This window comes from Petromyzon marinus, chromosome 7, assembly GCF_048934315.1.
Source record: "Petromyzon marinus isolate PM22_M1 ecotype Great Lakes invasive population chromosome 7, UKy_Petmar_22M1.pri1.0, whole genome shotgun sequence".
Lineage (NCBI taxonomy): Eukaryota > Metazoa > Chordata > Hyperoartia > Petromyzontiformes > Petromyzontidae > Petromyzon > Petromyzon marinus.
In genome coordinates this window covers 14,753,715-14,770,556 of record NC_133673.1, presented here as the reverse complement: position 1 = coordinate 14,770,556, position 16,842 = coordinate 14,753,715, and the positions used below count along the sequence as shown (strand labels likewise).

General features: G+C 54.9%; 1 protein-coding gene across 2 annotated transcripts in view; it reads left to right on the top strand.

The window, feature by feature from the left end:
- Window positions 1-16,842, top strand: part of LRP4 (LDL receptor related protein 4) — a 152,001-nt gene that overhangs the window by 97,029 nt on the left and 38,130 nt on the right. For both annotated transcript variants that reach the window (XM_076065420.1, XM_076065421.1), the window contains exons 4-9: window positions 4,564-4,677; window positions 10,116-10,232; window positions 12,702-12,830; window positions 13,261-13,380; window positions 15,442-15,567; window positions 16,401-16,526. In XM_076065420.1, coding sequence (XP_075921535.1) covers window positions 4,564-4,677; window positions 10,116-10,232; window positions 12,702-12,830; window positions 13,261-13,380; window positions 15,442-15,567; window positions 16,401-16,526 — 732 coding nt within the window. The remainder of the gene's footprint in view (window positions 1-4,563; window positions 4,678-10,115; window positions 10,233-12,701; window positions 12,831-13,260; window positions 13,381-15,441; window positions 15,568-16,400; window positions 16,527-16,842) is intronic.

Here is a 16,842-nt window from a genome sequence, read left to right as displayed (position 1 = left end):
CCGGAAATCGCCCTTTGACCTTGAACGCTGGAGTGATCCCATGTTCTCTTAATGTCTGCGCCTGGAAAAAAAAGAGGATAAATATTCGAGCAACTGGCCATAATTCTAATGACTCCCGGAGGGACGCAACTTCCACCCTCGGCTGAGCTCACAGCGAAAGCGATGCGAGTGTTCGGCACGAGGAGGCGTGAAGTGAAGAGCCGGGCAGCGATAGGACACTGGGGACGAGGCCGCCCGTTTCAATCCTCACACTATGGGCGGCTGCCGTAGAGCCACTGTGGGTGGCGCGGGTGGCACGCCACCATCCCCTTTCCCCCGCGGGTTTGGACACTGCGACGAGACGCCCGCCGCTGTTCGATAACTGAACCGTTGAATCCAGGGGCGGCGCATGAATAGTAGGCTCCGTACCGAGTCAGCGGCCGGTAGTCGAGTAAATTTTATATATTTATGGCACCGTAGAACTCCATGAGGGGGTGAGCTTTGCGGCTCCCATCTGTAACCGAACCAGCGATCACCGTGAACCGTTCGCCAGGAGGACACCTTGCAGAGTGCGCCGGTGCCCCGCTGTGACCGGGGCCCATGCCCACCCGCGCGACGCCTCCACAAGCATCGTAATTCCGTGCCGGTCTCGCATGGTCTTTAGGTCCACAATCACGAACTTGAGAAGAGGGGTCTCCCCCATCTCTCACGAGAGTGTCGGAGCCCGAGCGAACGGTTTCACCGGCTCCTTCCGTCAGGAGAATTCTCACGAGCGAGCTGTCACCACCGGGTCGAAAGCCGCGGGGAGGTTAGCTTTTACGAGCGAGCACGTCTGCGATCGGTGCGTGTGTTTTTTGTGCGTGTTCCTTCTCCTCCGCTGCCTTGGCGCCACCCCCGAAGCCTGTTCCGTCAGACGCGGTCCTGCCGACAGGCGGGGGGTGAGAGGCCAATGCCACGATAAACGCTGAAAAACAAACGCTCGCGACGGACGTAAGTGGGATTTATCGCGGCGCGGGCGCTCATTGGGGCGGCTCGACCGTTCCTGAGGCCGGTCGGGGCCGAGGCGTAGGAAGCGGCCGTCGGCGGTGGCGGCGGCGTTGGCGCCGTGGTCAGCGCCGTGCCCTCCCTGCTCGTATCGTTTACTCGCGCTCTGGCGTTCAGCAAGAACGGCGTTCTGTCAGTGCGACAAGTTTCAGACCATTTTTTTTGTTGCAATGGCAACAGACATTGTGGCGGGGAAATCTCTCGTGTAACGTGCCCTTTGTCGGATATTTTCATACGGCTAGTGGCGTTAGGTAAGTACACAAGTGGGTCCGTGTGCGCCTGCCCCCAATGTCTGGGCTTTTCCTGCTCTTCCTGCCGATAAAACAACTCCTGTGGTGAAAAATAACTGCTCAGTTAAGAAAACAAGTTAGGAAAACTTGCGCGCACGTGCTTGGATTGTGTTGCGCTTTCCGGCACGCGCTCAACTTCGGAAGTATTTGATTGGTGGTATGGAAGCAGATAGATCGGGAGCTGTCCAGGTGAAATGTATTTGCATATCCGCCAAATAGCCCTTTGACCTCCTGCTTCTGGCTGTTTTTTTTTATTTAGAAGCATAATCTTTAATCAGACTGGAGGAGCAGGAATCCGATGAGCTATGAAGCTCTTTTTCACTGATGTCCGGTAGGGTCACGGGGTCAGCGAGGTTACAACAACGACACAAAAAAAACGATCGGAGTGCAAAATAGAGAAAAGGTAAACAAGTGACTAATCATAAATAAATTAAAATAATTAAAGCACTGCATACAATTAAACGTTATATACGAGTATAAAGAAGTACAAATTGCGTGAGTATAGAAATTGCTGCCGATTTTTGCAACACTAAATGCAAGGTTGGTCAAGGCTAAGTTGCTAACTGCAACACAACTTTGTACAGGAGATTCGTTCATTTTGGACAATAATATTTACGAGTCTTGTAGTTGGGGCCTAATGATTTCTACTTTAGCAGGTAAGGCCCACTGAGCTGTATAGCTCTTTTTCAGAAGCGACCTGGTCACAAATTATAGCTCAGAGAAATGGCTTATCATCATCGTGTGGAAATTTATTTATCGCAGCCAAATACTGTAAACACATTTTGATTCTAAATGTGGAAGAAAAAACTGGAGGACCCGGATAAAAATCTACGCGATCACACTCCAAATGTACAGCGGGCGACAGGGTCAGGATTTAACCCACGCCCTCCTGCATACCAGGCGAGGTCGTTAACATCTCACCACCGTGGCGCCCATTTCGGCCGGGTCTGACTCGGGTCAGTGGCACAGAAAATATTTCCGCACTTGGCACACCACATCCAGTATACCTCTCAATGATTGCTGTGGCTGGCGGTCAAATTTCTGCTCCAGCGACCTGCACATCACCTCGAGGTAAATCAAGTTCTACGTAATCGTGTGTGTCCCCCCCCCGCCTCCCCTTTACAGATGGACGGTCGGAACGAATTTGTTAACGGTCTCGATCTGAGCTTGGGGAAACATTACCGAGCGCTTTGGAAAGCGCTAAAAAATCTCGGCCGCCGCTCCCGGTCGAAGTTGGATTTCCGCTCGGCCGTGCCGCTCCACTCGTCGCGACTCGGGGTCGTTTCTCCGAGCGCCGTTTGTCGGCTCTTCCTTCCAGCGGCAGGCTCACCGATTATTAATTTTGTTCTTCTACTTCTTCGCCTCTCCATTTTTCAAAGCAGGACAGCCCCCCACCCCCTAGCCCCCCCCCCCAAAAAAAAAGTTGAACAAAAACGCTTTTAAAAAGAACAAAACAAAGAGAGAGAGAGATCGCTGGAAAGGGCACCGTAGGGTCGTGCGGCTCTCCCTCTTAGCCGAGTCCAAGTGCGGGCGCGGGGGTTTGGCGCTGACGGGCGAGTTGTTTACACTGCTGATTAGCTCGGCGTCGAGCCCACAAAGCCGCCACTCTCAAGGGTTCCACGTGCTCGTTTTTAAAGTGCGGCGGCGCTGGCTGGGAAGTTGCCGAGTAGCTCTCTTCTCAAGTTCGCGCCACCCCGCCACACGTCGTTCGGCACGACCCCTCTGAAGTTTCACTCCGCGTGCGCCAGGAGACTCGGGATGCAACATTCAGATCGTGAGGAATGGAGGGCCCCGGTCGGCACGACGCTTCGTTCGAGAACGACAACAAAATCCGCGAACGTCCTCGGCGGCGTAACTGCCGAGGGTTTTTTTCTTCCAGCCTCTCCCACCCCCCCCCCCCCGCCAACTACCCCCCCCCCCCACTGGCTGATTGGAGGCGGCAGGGCTTGACGTGAGCAAGGCGCGCGCGGGGAATTCGGGCCGAGTTTACAAACTGCTCCTAATGCCCGATCACTCCTCGTAATCCAGTAATTGCTCGTATCTGTCAGGATCAACAAGGCGTGAGTGCGAGTCGGAGCGGTTCCTGCGATTGAAACCGCACGCGCTCGGGGCGCGGGCGGCGGGGGGTGGCGATTTTTTTTCTTCCGCCCGTTCGTTCAGGCTCACATATCGCCTGCCTGGTCTTGGGCTTGAATTTGGCCAGAGCGTGCGGCTGTTGTCTGACGGTGGCTGCAACGTCGATGCCTCGACGAGTTCATTTTGCCAAGTGTACCACGGTTGTCAGCTATTTTATATATATATAAAAAAACGTAATGCTATGAAACCTCACCATATCCTGCAGTGAAGCATCTTGGGTATTATTTTTCCCAAATCGCCTTCTGTTCATTACCGCTGACGTAAAGATGAGATAAGTTTAGATATGTTGGCTCATCTGCCTCCCAAGACTTCTGTTTACGAGTGATATATTTATTCTATCTATTTTTAAAACAGGTGACAGCCTATTAAGACTTCAAGTCTCGTTCCTCATGGCAGATCTTGGTACTGAAATCAGGTTTCGAGTATTAAAGCAAAGGACGGTCAAACACACATGATGGAAATCCAAGTATGAATTTGCGATGCAACGTTTAAACGGTTCACAAACCGACGATTCAGACGCTCCTTGAAATTGTGTCAGGAAGTTGATTCATGTTTAGAGGTGGCAATCGTTGTCAGATCACATAATTTTTACATCCATTGCAGAATTGACCTCCTCCAGGGTTGTGGAATTCTCAGGAGACGTTTACTTTCATATTGATAAAACATTGCTTTACACTGTCCTACAATGACTGACTTAAATGTATGCGTGCGGTTGCTGTGATTATGAGTTGCACATTCATTGAGTTTTCATAATTTCTGAATACGTAATGTTGATTCTCCACAAGACATTGTATGCTTCTACACACGGGCGATTGGGAGTTCACCCCCACACACAGCCCCTGTGTCAGTCCACGTGCCTTATTAATGCCGTTCCCCTATAACCTGCGGCCTCGTGACCTCTCACCTCCAACCTCTTCCATGTGAACCCTGAACCAACAGAACCCCGCCGTGGGTCCACTTTGCTCTATTAACGTCGTTACCTCCCGCATGGCCCCCATAACCTGCGGCTTCTCACCCCTCACCTCTGCAGTCTTGACCCTGACCTGATCCCATCTTTCGCCGCGCCCACCCTGCCCCCCCCCCCACTCCGTCCCACCCTCCCCCTGAACAACAGCGCCCAGGAAGTGCGAGGAAGACGAGTTCCAGTGCAAGAACGGCTACTGCATCCGCAGCCTGTGGCACTGTGACGGCGACAACGACTGCGGCGACAACTCGGACGAGCAGTGCGGTGAGACGCCGCGATCTCTCCCACTGCTGCATGGCCGCTCCCACGCTCGTTTCAGATTCAAAAACTCATTTTCTTTCTCACTGATTGTTTTTTTGGGCGTGTTGGTTTGTTGTCCTCTGTCACTCGCCACTTCTGGTGTCACTCACCACATCCCTCGCGATCCATCGCGAGGGATGTGGTGAGTGACACGCGCTACATCGTCGCTGCATCGGGTGCTCATCGACGATCCCCCCGTCTCGAAAGGTGGGGGGGGGGGAGGGGGGGTTAGAAACGACGCGAAGCGTTGTGAGATGTGGGGCCTCGACGCTCCTCCTCGTCGTCGTCATCGTCATGACGTCGACTCCCTTGGACGCTGCGCCCCCTCCGCGCTCGTGGCGTGGACAGATTCTATCCGGAGCGGGACAATGGAATCCTTGAGGGGGTGGGGGTGTGGAGAGGGGAGCCCTTGTGGGTTCTAACGCTACGCTCCCTCACGCACGGAAAGCCTTCAGTTTAACTGTTATTAAAGGGTTTAACTCCAACGACAGGAAAAGGGGAGTGGGGGAAGGAGAGGGGGGTAGAGGTGTTGTGCTGCTGAGGAATTCTCCACCTCGCCAGATAAGAGGACTCCTAGCTGACCGTCTGAAGCTTCGAATAAGAACTTTAAACGTTAACCATCTCAGATGAATCTTAACATAGTGTCACGAAAAGCAATTATTTTTTTCAGATTCACCCGATTATTCTAACTGCGTGGGATAATGTACGTAGATGTGTTGCTGGTTTAAGGAAGACGACTTTAAAGGAATTCGGTTTTGATTTTATACTTTTATTTTTTTGAGGATGGAATCATCGGAACTATTGCTTTTGGTTGCGACGCCGGCCAAGGCGAGGCGAGGACTCTGCGGGAACGAAGCCGTCGCTCGGATTGGGGAGAGATTGACAGACAGCGAGTGAGCGAAAGCCGCGGCAAAACAAAAGAAACGCACCGCGGGATTATCCAAAGGGCTCTTTGGGAGGTGTGACATCGTCAGTGAGTTGAAGCCCACAAGAACATCAGTGGCCACTCGTGTTGGGGGGTGGGGGGGGGAGCTTGCGTCCGGTCTGCCGTAGCGGTGGGCCTCCGTGAGAAGTTCGGCAGGATTACCGCAAGATAATGAAAAACAACACGAAGTGAGCCGACTTGGCAGCAACCTCCTGCCGCTCCTCCTGCTCAGGCAGGGCCTCGCCGCCGTATCGTGTGTCCTGCGAACGTGCGACCTTCGGCAAGCGCGCTGGAATGCGCGGTGACAATGAGGCCGCTGTTTGTCTCCCGCCGGCCGTGGGCTTCGAGCCCACGCTGGGCCCAGGGACGGCGGGGGCGAGCGGCCCAGGTCGGTGGGGCTCTCAGTCTCGAGGTTCCCCTCCCCCAGAGAGAAGAGAAAGAAAAATGTGCTCCGTGTAGATTCATCCCGGAGCTCGGGGTTTACGTAAAGCCGGCTCTCTCTCTCTCTGAAGAGCGTGGCAGGTCGGAATAACGATGGTTGTGGTGTTTTTTAAACAGACATTTTTTGTGGCCAGCAAATTATTTGAGATGTACAATTATCAATGACGACCCTCCCTTACACCATATTTGTCCCTCTGGGCTGTTCTTAGCCATGTTTGGGTGGGGCATCGAACCCGGGTGCCCGCGTTCGAAGCCAAGTGTACGAACCGCTGTGCCGTTCATCGCCACCCCCCCCCCCCTCCCAGTATTTTAAAAGAAGAGCGAGCCAGAATGGAAGCTCCCCATGACGTCCCAACCCCGTGCAGCCGCCCCAGACCACACCTTTACCTTGGCAGAGCAGAACGAGAACCCCTGAGCGGAGGCCGAGCGCTCCGGCTGTGCGCAGTCCACAGCCCCCCGGGGGGGGGGGGGGGGTGGGGGGGTGGGTGGGGGGTGGCTGCTTTGCTGCTTCAGAGCCAAGCCACAGTGTTCCCAGTTGAGACGTTTGTCTTGGCAGACTGTGATGCGCAAAGCCCATCGGTCCACCTTGGGTATAAACAAGCCCCGAGTGGCCCACTTGCTCGCCTGCTCACTTATTCACTGATGTACTCACTTGCTCGCTCACTCTCTCGTTCGATCGGTTGTTTATTTATTTATTCACACATCTGCTGGCTTGTTCACTTATCTCCGCGCTCGCTCGTTCACTCACTCACTCGAGCACCATGCTCACTCGTCCACTCACTCACTGAACCTCCGCTCGTTCACTCCGCTGCCTGTTCGCTCACCCACACACTCAATTTATGAATCGCTCACTCACCTTACTCACTCGCTGAGCCAGTCGCTTATTCACGCACAGATCCACTCTAAAATCGACTCGCCGAAACATCGCTCGCCCGCTCACTCTCACACCCACTTGCGCACTCACTCGCTCACATTTCACTTTTGGTTTTAGTTTTTTAGTTTTTCCCAACTACCCCCACCGCCCAGACATTTTTTTCATTCTTACCTTTTTTGGGGAAAAGAAGTATTTTCATAAAGGGCCTCTCTAAGCTCGCACACATGCACGCAGGCACACACCCTACCTGTCGACCGCGCGCGTGCGTGTCCGCGTGCCCGTGATCCGGACCCGTTAGCGTGAACATTCCACGGAGGTTTGTCTTTGAAGAGAAGACTTTTATGACATGCTCAACGTAAACTTCTGGCCCCCCTTTAAAAAGCAGACCCGATGACGACAACGACGACGCCACTCGCAAATCTACAAAAACTATCCAAAAAAACTATCAAAAACGATTTAAAAAATATAAAAAACTATATAAAAATATTTTTAAAAAACTATTTAAAAAAATGATCAAAAACTATCAAACACTATTAAAGCTATCAAAACTCTCAAAAACTATCGTGCCGATCGGGCGGTGCTTTCTGCCGCGAGCCCAGAGAGAGAGAGTAGAGGGGAGAGTCGTAAAAACAAATAAGCCCAGAAAACTATTTGTTATTTCTGCTGTTGTAAAATTACACCGAGGCAGCAGGGAGAGGGGGGGGGGCAGCCCCTCCAAACCCCGCCGCCACCCTCGAAACAAAACAAGAACATGCGGGCCCAGAACTTTTATGAAAGGAAGCGCCCGTTATGGAATCAGGGCAGGAATCTGGTGAGGTTCGGTGCACTTGCCGCGTCATTTCGTTGAATTCTTACGACCGCGGCCGCCCTTTGTGTAAGAGAGAAAATAAACGAAGGTTGCGTGCCGCCGTTTGAAAACCAAGTCGCTTTAATAGCAAGCAGCGTGCACGACAAGTTGGGCTGCGATTTTGCTACATGTGGGGAAATAAATCATGTTGGGTTGTGTTTTATGTCGAACAGTTTAGTCCAACTCGAGGTGGATTAAATTGGTTTCTTTGATGTCAGACGGATGAATGAAAGTTTGTTCTGGCCTTCAATGTCCTTTTTGTCAATCGACTGCTCGGTAAATGCCTCCCCCACGCTTTGTCCGTCATGGGGATGTTGTTCGACTTTAGTTCACCGCACTCGTCAGCGCAAGTCGGTGAAGGAAATGCCCAGGACCGGTTCAGCTGTCACTTGCCACCGATGTTAGCCGTGCACGGAAATCAAACCCGGGTCGCACGGGACTTTGACCTGGCCATAACTGGAGGTCACCCAAAACCTTGTAAGTTCTATCCCACCTCAAGGAGATGAATTTAGATTGAAAACGAATTTCTTCACAACAGCTTTTTTTGTGTGTTAGTTCATTGTCCTTCTCCGCACCTCCGGTGAGCACGGTTGGCTATGTACGGTGCAAAAGAAGTTCTACATACATACATACCGTACATAGTTTACATATTTGTACATTTCATCAAAGTGGTTGCATCAAACTCGTTTAATTTCTCCGAGGTTAAAACGGCTATGGATGGAGTGGTGGCGCAGTGGTTAGTTAGAGGCACTGTGCCACGAACCCGACAAACTAAGTTCGATTCCAGGCCACAGCTAACATCAGCGGTGAGGGATATCTGAATCGTGCCCGAGACCCATTCCATTCACCTCGCATGGATCTGCATGGAGAAGTATGGCTAAACAGCCCTCGCATGGATCTGCGTGGAGAAGTATGGCTAAACAGCCCTCACAATTGATATGGTGTGAGGAGGTCTTCATCCAGCAGTGGATTGACAAGGACTGAAAATTATTATTCATATTATTATTTTAACAGGGTTAGGACTACCATGATGTAGTGGTTAGCAGCAACTGGACCATCTTTCAGGATTATGTGGCCGGCGATGGAAGAGGAGGCCAAACTACTCCCTTTTGTCACGGGGCACCCCTCAAGAGCTCCCTCCATCGGAGGGCCTTTCGCCAGCAGTGGCATAAACAAGACATTGCAGGGGGGCTGCTCCTTGACTTTTTTTTGTTTGTTAATTTCTACAGTCCAGCGAGCACTGCAGTGGTGTCCAAAAAAAGTCCCCCCCCCCGCGCCCCCCCCCCCCACCGACCTCACCATCTCGACCCCGTTCCTCTGAGCTGCCTCTCCCCCTTGTGAATGTGACGATCGCCTGGTGTTCCCCTTTATTAAAGGGACCTCCTCAGAAGCCGAGGCACAAATTGGAATTCTTTAAATAGCTCACGTCGGGAGGCATTTTAATTAACTGTAACGCTATACATCCTCTCGTGCAGCTCCAGCAGGGCATGTAACGTGTGATTGCTGATTAGTGAGCTCTCTATTTTTTGAGAGCTTCTACCTGGGAATGTTTAGAATAATTCCCAAGTTCCATGAATCTTTTGGGATTTTTTCTTAATTGCCCCTTAATTATAATTGCGTTTATGTTTCCCCTCCGTCTGGCCGGCTACAAATCATTCCTCCGCACGGAGGTCACTTCTACCGGATGCTGCGTTTGGGTTTTTGTGTACGTTGGGCCGACGCTTAACGCCGACATCCTTAAAACATTCATGCGGGGGGTCGTTGTCTCTGCTCGTTAATGCTTTCGTGCGGGTGCTTACGTGCGCTTACACGTGTGTGTGTGTTACATGTGTTTACTCGTGTGTGTGTGTTCGTGGGGGGGCGGTGGCGTAGTGGTTACCACACTCCGTTACGACCCGAGTTCGATCCCTGCTCACGGTCAACACTGCTGGTCCTGGGCCTCCCCTAGGTCGACAGTCTCAAATGAGTACCCCGATGCGGTGTGAAAAAACACCACCACTGGGGAGACAAAGGCGGCCGGGCGTGGTGCTGGCCACCCACCCCCTCGTGTGCCGTTCCAGCCTTGATAGGCCCTCGCGAACAGCACTTGCACCTTGTGTGGAATATTTGCTGGTTTATTCCAGAATGTTTCTGTTACGCGTTGTCGCTTTAAGATGTTCTGTGTTCAAATTTTGTTTGTTGCGGTTGCACCCGACTTAAGAGCCGCATGGCTCACAGGGCTCTACCTAATAAATGAAACTTGAAACTTGAAAACCTGCAGTCTGTTAACGCTGTACGGGGGATCTTTGTCTTTGTTCGTGTCGTGCTGTTCCCAGACGCCAGGGAGTGCTCCGACAAGGAGTTCACCTGCAGCGACGGAGGCTGCATCGCCGAGCACTGGTTCTGCGACGGCGACAGCGACTGCAAGGACAGCTCCGACGAGGCGCGCTGTCGTAAGTCGAGCCACATCTACGGGACGACTTCCATCGCCTCCCCGCCCGCTCCCTCCCCGCCTCCCAGAGGCGCTGCGCTACCGCGGCTCAAGGCTCTATCCCCCCCCATCCCCCCCCCCCCAATCAAACGATGGGCACCTGCGGCCTTTCCCCAGAGCGAGAGCTGGAACGCACGGCAGAAGGAAGTGGATCGCATCGTTGCTCATTCCGTCGACGTTTAACGTTTGTCTGACGTTGACTGCGTCGACCACCCCCCCCCCCGGCGAGATTGTGTGCCCACCCCTCTAAGCTGTGGGCCCCCCCCCCCTCCACCCGCAGGTGGGGGGGGGGCTCCTCCACGGCGTCACAGCGACGGTCATAATTGGCCACATTAATAATTACAGCGCAGGCTCAAGGCGCCAAGGTTTACGAGGCTCCAATCTCTGACTGGGGCTTAGTGACCTGGACTCCTCCCCCCGTGCCCCTTCCCGCTCCCCACTAACCTCTCCCCCCCCCGTCGCCCCCAGCTGTACTATTCCTCCATCTCACCTGAGTGGAGAAGAAGTGAAAAGTAAGCAGTCTTGACTCGACACGGGGCAAGGGGAGCAGCCAGTTGGTTACAGACAGCGGGAGCAGCAAAGGAGAAAGGGGTGACACCTCTGCCTTTGTTGATCGTTCCGACAGAAGCAGGGGCTGCTCCTGGCTGAGCGGTGGCGTTTCCCGCTGGCCGCTCCCGTCATCTGGGAACTCTCTCCTGCTCCACATTCTCTAAAAACTGTCGCGTGGAAGCCGAATGCTCCAAACGCACGCCGATTCTGAATGTGGAGGGAAACACCGGAGGACCTGGAAAACGGGGAGAGAGAGACGTGCAAACTCCAAATACACAGCAAGCATCAGGGTCGGGCTGGTAAGCACGAGGTCGCTGGAACCCGCGACCTCCTGCATACCAGGCGAGGTAGTTAACATCTCGCCACCGTGGCGCCCCATCGAAGCGTTCGGACTCCCGCTACCCCCGGGAGTCGAGCGGGGGTGCCGCGCTCGTTGTTGCGGCCGGCGCACCAAGGGGGGGCTGCGAGCCGGTGCCTCCACTTCTCATCGCGGCCAAACGTCCCCTCCCGGCGCGTCTCCGTTGTGTGCCGTCAAGACAGGCAACGGAGGCGACGCCATTCCCGGTGACTTCGCGACCGAAGCGGAGCCCAAATTTAACAAAACCTTTAAAGCGAGCCTGCGGTGCCCTCTGACCTCCTAAATTCCTCTGCCACGTAAACAGCGGTCCGGCTTGACTCAAAAATCTAGTGGTGCCCCCCCTCCCCCTTCTTTCCCCTTTCCCCCCACCACTCACTTCATCCGATAATATCCACAATCCCCCGCACCCCCACAATGACATTGCTGGAAAATAATGAAGAGCAGAGAACCCTGCCCAGGTGCGCGTGCACGGGAAGACAAAGGCACAAAGATCCCCCGGAGACTGCCGGGGCCAGAGCTTTGCGCGAGCACCGATGGAAGATCGTGCACGGCGCACGAGGAGGCGGTGTGGCCAGCACCACGTCCGGCCGCCTTTGTCTCCCCAGTGCTGATGTTAGGCACACAGCACCAGGCGCTCGTTTTAAGGCTGAGTCGGCCTAGGGGAGAGAGAGAGCCCAGGACCAGTTCAGATGTCGTACGCCACCGATGTTAGCCGTGGCTCGAAATCAGGGGTCGCCGTGTTTAGCGCCGCAGCTGCAGGCACAAAGCCAAAGATGCCCCGTGTAGCTTTTTTTTTTGCAGACCGTTGGGCCAAGTGCTGTTCGCGAGCAGCACCTACTGTGAACGCCGGCACGACGCGCACGGACATACAGGCACACACGCAGACACACGGAGGCGCACATCAGCTCCGGATTCACCACCACATGCCCGTGGGGCAGAAGGTGGGGTGTGGGATGGTGGAGGCGGGGGGGGGGTAGTCCCGCCAAGAAAAACAAGTGCATAAGTATCTTTGCCGTGATGGACGATAATCCCCGCATCGCGAGCGTGGAATGTGAAGAGTTAATTGCCACCATGCGGTCCTGGGGGGAGGCCAGGAGGGAGCAATGTGGGGGGGGTGGGGGAGGGGGGAGAGGCCCTGCTGGGCCCTGGCCAATCGACCCCTGGAAGGATGGGCCACAGGACTCCCGTTTGTTTTGAGAACCCGAGCGAGGGGTCCGCAACCTTTGCTTTCACCTCCTTTGTTCGCTAATCGGTGCGGATCTTGGGGTGGAGGGGGGGGGCGGTATAGTTTTTTTTATTGTGTGGAAGAAATAAATAATGAGGTTCTCCGGGCTGTTGTTTCGAAAGAGGTATGCGGGTCCCGTTGCATTGCAGATGATGTCTGTCTGCCTCTAATGTGCCTGCGCCTCCGTGTCTCCCTCCCTCTCTCCGCCTCTCTGTCTCTCCCTCCGTCCCTCTCCCTGTTTCTCCCTCCCCTCTCTCCGCCCCCGTCCCCGTCCCCGTCTCTCTCGCTCCGTGTCTCAGCCTCGGAGGCCCCGTCCGCGCCGTGCGGCCAGGAGGAATTCCGCTGCGCGTACGGCCGCTGCATCCTCGACATCTACCGCTGCGACGGGGACAACGACTGCGGCGACTGGTCCGACGAGACCGACTGCGGTACGGACGCGCGGCTCCCTCGTGTCCGAGCCCCGGACGCGACTGCAGCGTTCTCCCACACGCGCGTGCCAAGGAAGCGGCGAATATGGCGAACACGCGCCAGCTGCAGCAGCCTAGATCGTTGTCACTCGCCTCCAGTCCTCGTGGCCCCCCTGTTGCCGTGTGAATCTCTGTTGAACTTCTTTCACGCTCATCGTTGTTGTCAGCCTATCACTTCCCATTGTACCCTCTATTCCTCGCTTGCCTTCGTCGCTTATGTCCGGTCGTGGCCTCTGAACTCTGTAAGTTTGTCTCGCTGCTGCTGCTGCCGCCGCCGCTACCGCCGCCGCCTCCTCCATCTCCACGGATCTCCGGCCCGTGGCCGCCCCGCCGGCACGCGTCCCGCGCCCGCGTTTGATTCCCGTGTTTCGGTTTTCGCCGCCGTGCGCAGCCACGCAGCAGCCGTGCCGCGCCGGGGAGTTCCTGTGCGGGAACGGGATGTGCATCAACGCGGCGTGGCGATGCGACGGCGACGCCGACTGCGACGACCGCTCCGACGAGAGGAACTGCTGTGAGTCGCGCTTTAGCGCTGGTGCTTGCAGCGATGGCCGTTTTGGTGGTCGTGGTGTCACCGGTGGCGGTGGCTGGTGCTTGCAGTGGTGGTGGTGGTGTCAGTGGTGGTGCCAGCGATGGGGAGTGGTAGCTAAGTGGTCCGTGCACTGCGCTACGAACCTGGCGGACCGAATTTCCATTCCCCCTCACGGTTAACTTGAGGGTTTGGGTTAACGTGAGGGTTCGGGTTAACGTGAGGGTTCCTGTTAACGTGAGGGTTCGGGTTAACGTGAGGGTTCGGGTTTCTGTGTGTGATGAAAATTTGACCCTGCCCATGGCCGAAGCGAGGTTGACTACCTCAAATGAGTGCAGTGTGCGTGAAAACATCAGCAACGGGGAGACAAAGGTGGCTGGGTCCAGGTTTTTGCAACGCCGCTGCCTCGTGCGCTGTGCCAGATTTTATCGGTGCTATCATCGTGGTGAAGATGATCGTGATCGTACGATGATGAAAAAGCTGTTTGATGATGGTGAAAATCCATTGATGATAATGACTGTTTACGATAGCGATAGTCAAGCAATGATGATGCTTGATGAAGATGATGATGGTAAAACCTTTGACGATAATGATATTCATGATAAATCAATTCACAGTGATGATAAAGCCATGAACGATGATGATGATGATGATCATAATTACGATAATGAATAATGATGAAGATGCTGGTAAATCCTTTGACGATAATGATATTTATGATGAATCCATTAACGGTGATGATAAAGCCATGAACGATGATGATGATGATGGTGATCATAATTAGGATAATGAATAATGATGAAGATGCTGGTAAATCCTTTGACGGTAATGATATTTATGATGAATCCATTGACGGTGACGATAAAGCCATGAACGACGATGACGATGACGGTGGCGACCATAATTACGACAGTGGTCGATGACGAAGATGATGACGATGGTAAAACCATCGAAGGGTTCAGGTGACGACGATGACGATGAGGACGACGAGGGTGATGATGATCGTGATGGTAAATCCTTTCACAACGGCGGTGATCTGAAAAGCCTACGGCTGGGCTACGAGGGGGGGGGGGGCGACCCTTATTGTCGCGTGCCAACAAAGGGCCCCCCCCCAGGCGTCCCCCCCCCCGCTTCCCCGGCTTAGCGGCCAGCGATGAAACTTAGTCAATATAACGGCGGTCGCACCAAGCGAGCGCCCGCTCACGCTGCACACGTGTCATTTCAAACTGACGGGGCGAGGGTGGGTGCCTGGGGGGGGGGGCAGGGGAAACCAATACGAAACACCCCACCACCTGGGGGACAAGATAATTCCAAAAAGTAATTTTAAAAATAGTTCCAGGGTGTTCAGTGTCATGAACCCCAGAATCTCCAAGGCTACGGGGAGTGGGGGGGGGGGTTAACTTTCGCCGCTGGATAGGAGGTTCATTTTCATCATCGTCACCGTCAGTTTTGTATATATATTATTTTTTTCTCTCTTTGACGACCGTCAGTAATATCCTTTCCGAAATCCCATTCTCCGTTTCGGGTTCGCCGAAACAAATCTCCCGTGGAGATAATCCACGCGGGGCGGGAGTCCGCGAGAGCCGATGAAATTTCCCACCGCCCGCAGACGTTCCCCCGGCTGCCCACTGCCCGTTGCGGCCGCGAGATGTCAACTACCTCCACCCGGTACACGGGGCCGCGGGGGTTCGATCACCGACCCTGACGCCCGCTGTATATTTGGAGTTTGCGTGTCTCTCGCCCCATGGTCGCGAGGATTTTTCTCCGGTCGCTCGTATTTGGCCACTATGAATCTCCACGTGATAAGCCGCTTAGTTGAGCTATCATTTGTAGCCAGGTCGCTTTTGAAAACCAGCGCGATAGCTCAACAGTTTAATTCTTAACACGTTTGCTGCCCCCCCCCCCCCCCCCCGCTACTGCTGCCCTTCCTGCTCTCCCCCACCTCCCCCCTCCACTACTGCTGCCCTTCTCGATCTCCTCCGCCACCATCGCTACTGCTGCCCTTCCCGCTCTCCCTCGCCCCCCCCCTCCGCCACGTCGGCTCAGCGGCCATGGCCTGCGGGACGGAGCAGTTCCGCTGTGGCCCGGGGCGCTGTATCCGCGTGTCGTGGCGCTGCGACGGCGAGGACGACTGCTCCGACGGCAGTGACGAGGCCGGCTGCGAGAGGACGGGTGAGGCGCTGAGGCGAGGGCAAAGATCCCCGGTTGTAGCCCTGACAGCCTGTTGGGGCGAGCGCTGTCGGCGAGTATCGGCGCCTACGAAGGCCGGCGCGGGGCATCGAAGAGGGCACGGTGTGGCCAGCGCCACGCCCGGCCGCCTTCGTCTCCGCGGTGCTCATGGTTATACGCAGAATGTGTATACTCATTTATGGCTGAGCCGGACTCTGGGAGGCCCAGGACGAGTTCAGATGATCGTCACTGCTGTCGGTGGCCGTGAGAGGGAATCAAATTCGAGTCGCTGGGTTCGTAGCGCGGCGCGCTGACCGCTACGCCACCGCTCTCCGTACGTGTGCACGCATGCACAGACGCACGCACGCACTCGGACAGACGTGCACACGCAGATATACGCATGCACGGACACGCAACACAGACCCACGTTCAAGTTTATTTTATTGAACGTGGTGAGGACTCGGTGAGACGACGAGTGACTCGGGTCACCAAGAATGTCAAAAAGCAAAAACAAATAAATTAAAGCGACAGCATTGACGCGAAGAGACATCGGGGCAAAGAAATCTGCGGTGCGTGAGACATCGAAAATATTTCCGCAAACATAAATCGACGTTAAATCATAATTTCCCTGCAATGCAACGTCGTTGGCTCGGGCACGGTATTTTTGGGCCGCCCACCGTACAGCGACAATTCAGTTACAGCAGCATGAAACAGATACAGGGCGACGGCTGCGTGTACTCGTGTTCGTGCGTGCCAATAGACGCGTCGCAGGTGCACCCCTGACGATCCCGCGCGTGCCCCCCCCCCGACCCGCGACCCCCTCCCCACCCCCGCAGACCCCCCGCAGTGCGCCGCTGACCAGTTCGCCTGCAGCTCGGGACGCTGCATCGGCCAAAGGAAGGTGTGCAACGGCGTGGCCGACTGCTCCGACGGCAGCGACGAGACCCCCCACCAGCAGTGCCGTGAGCCACTCAGCCCCCCCCCCCCCCCCCGTCCCCATCCCGCCACCAAAATCACTGCAGCCACCCGGCAAGCCTCGGTTGATAGATGCCCGGCGAACGTGGAACGTTGGGCCAGTGTCGGACAAAATTTGGCGCAACGTTTCTTGGGCAAATGATGTTGGGTGATTTGACCACAGGCTTAGAGGCTTTAACCTGGTCACGCGTAAACGTTGTCCACCTACCGAGCCACCCGTGAACTGCGGGAACGATTTTGTTGTTGTTGTTGTTGTTTGCGATGTTGCGGGACCTCGTTGATGGAAGCGGTTACGTCTCTCGT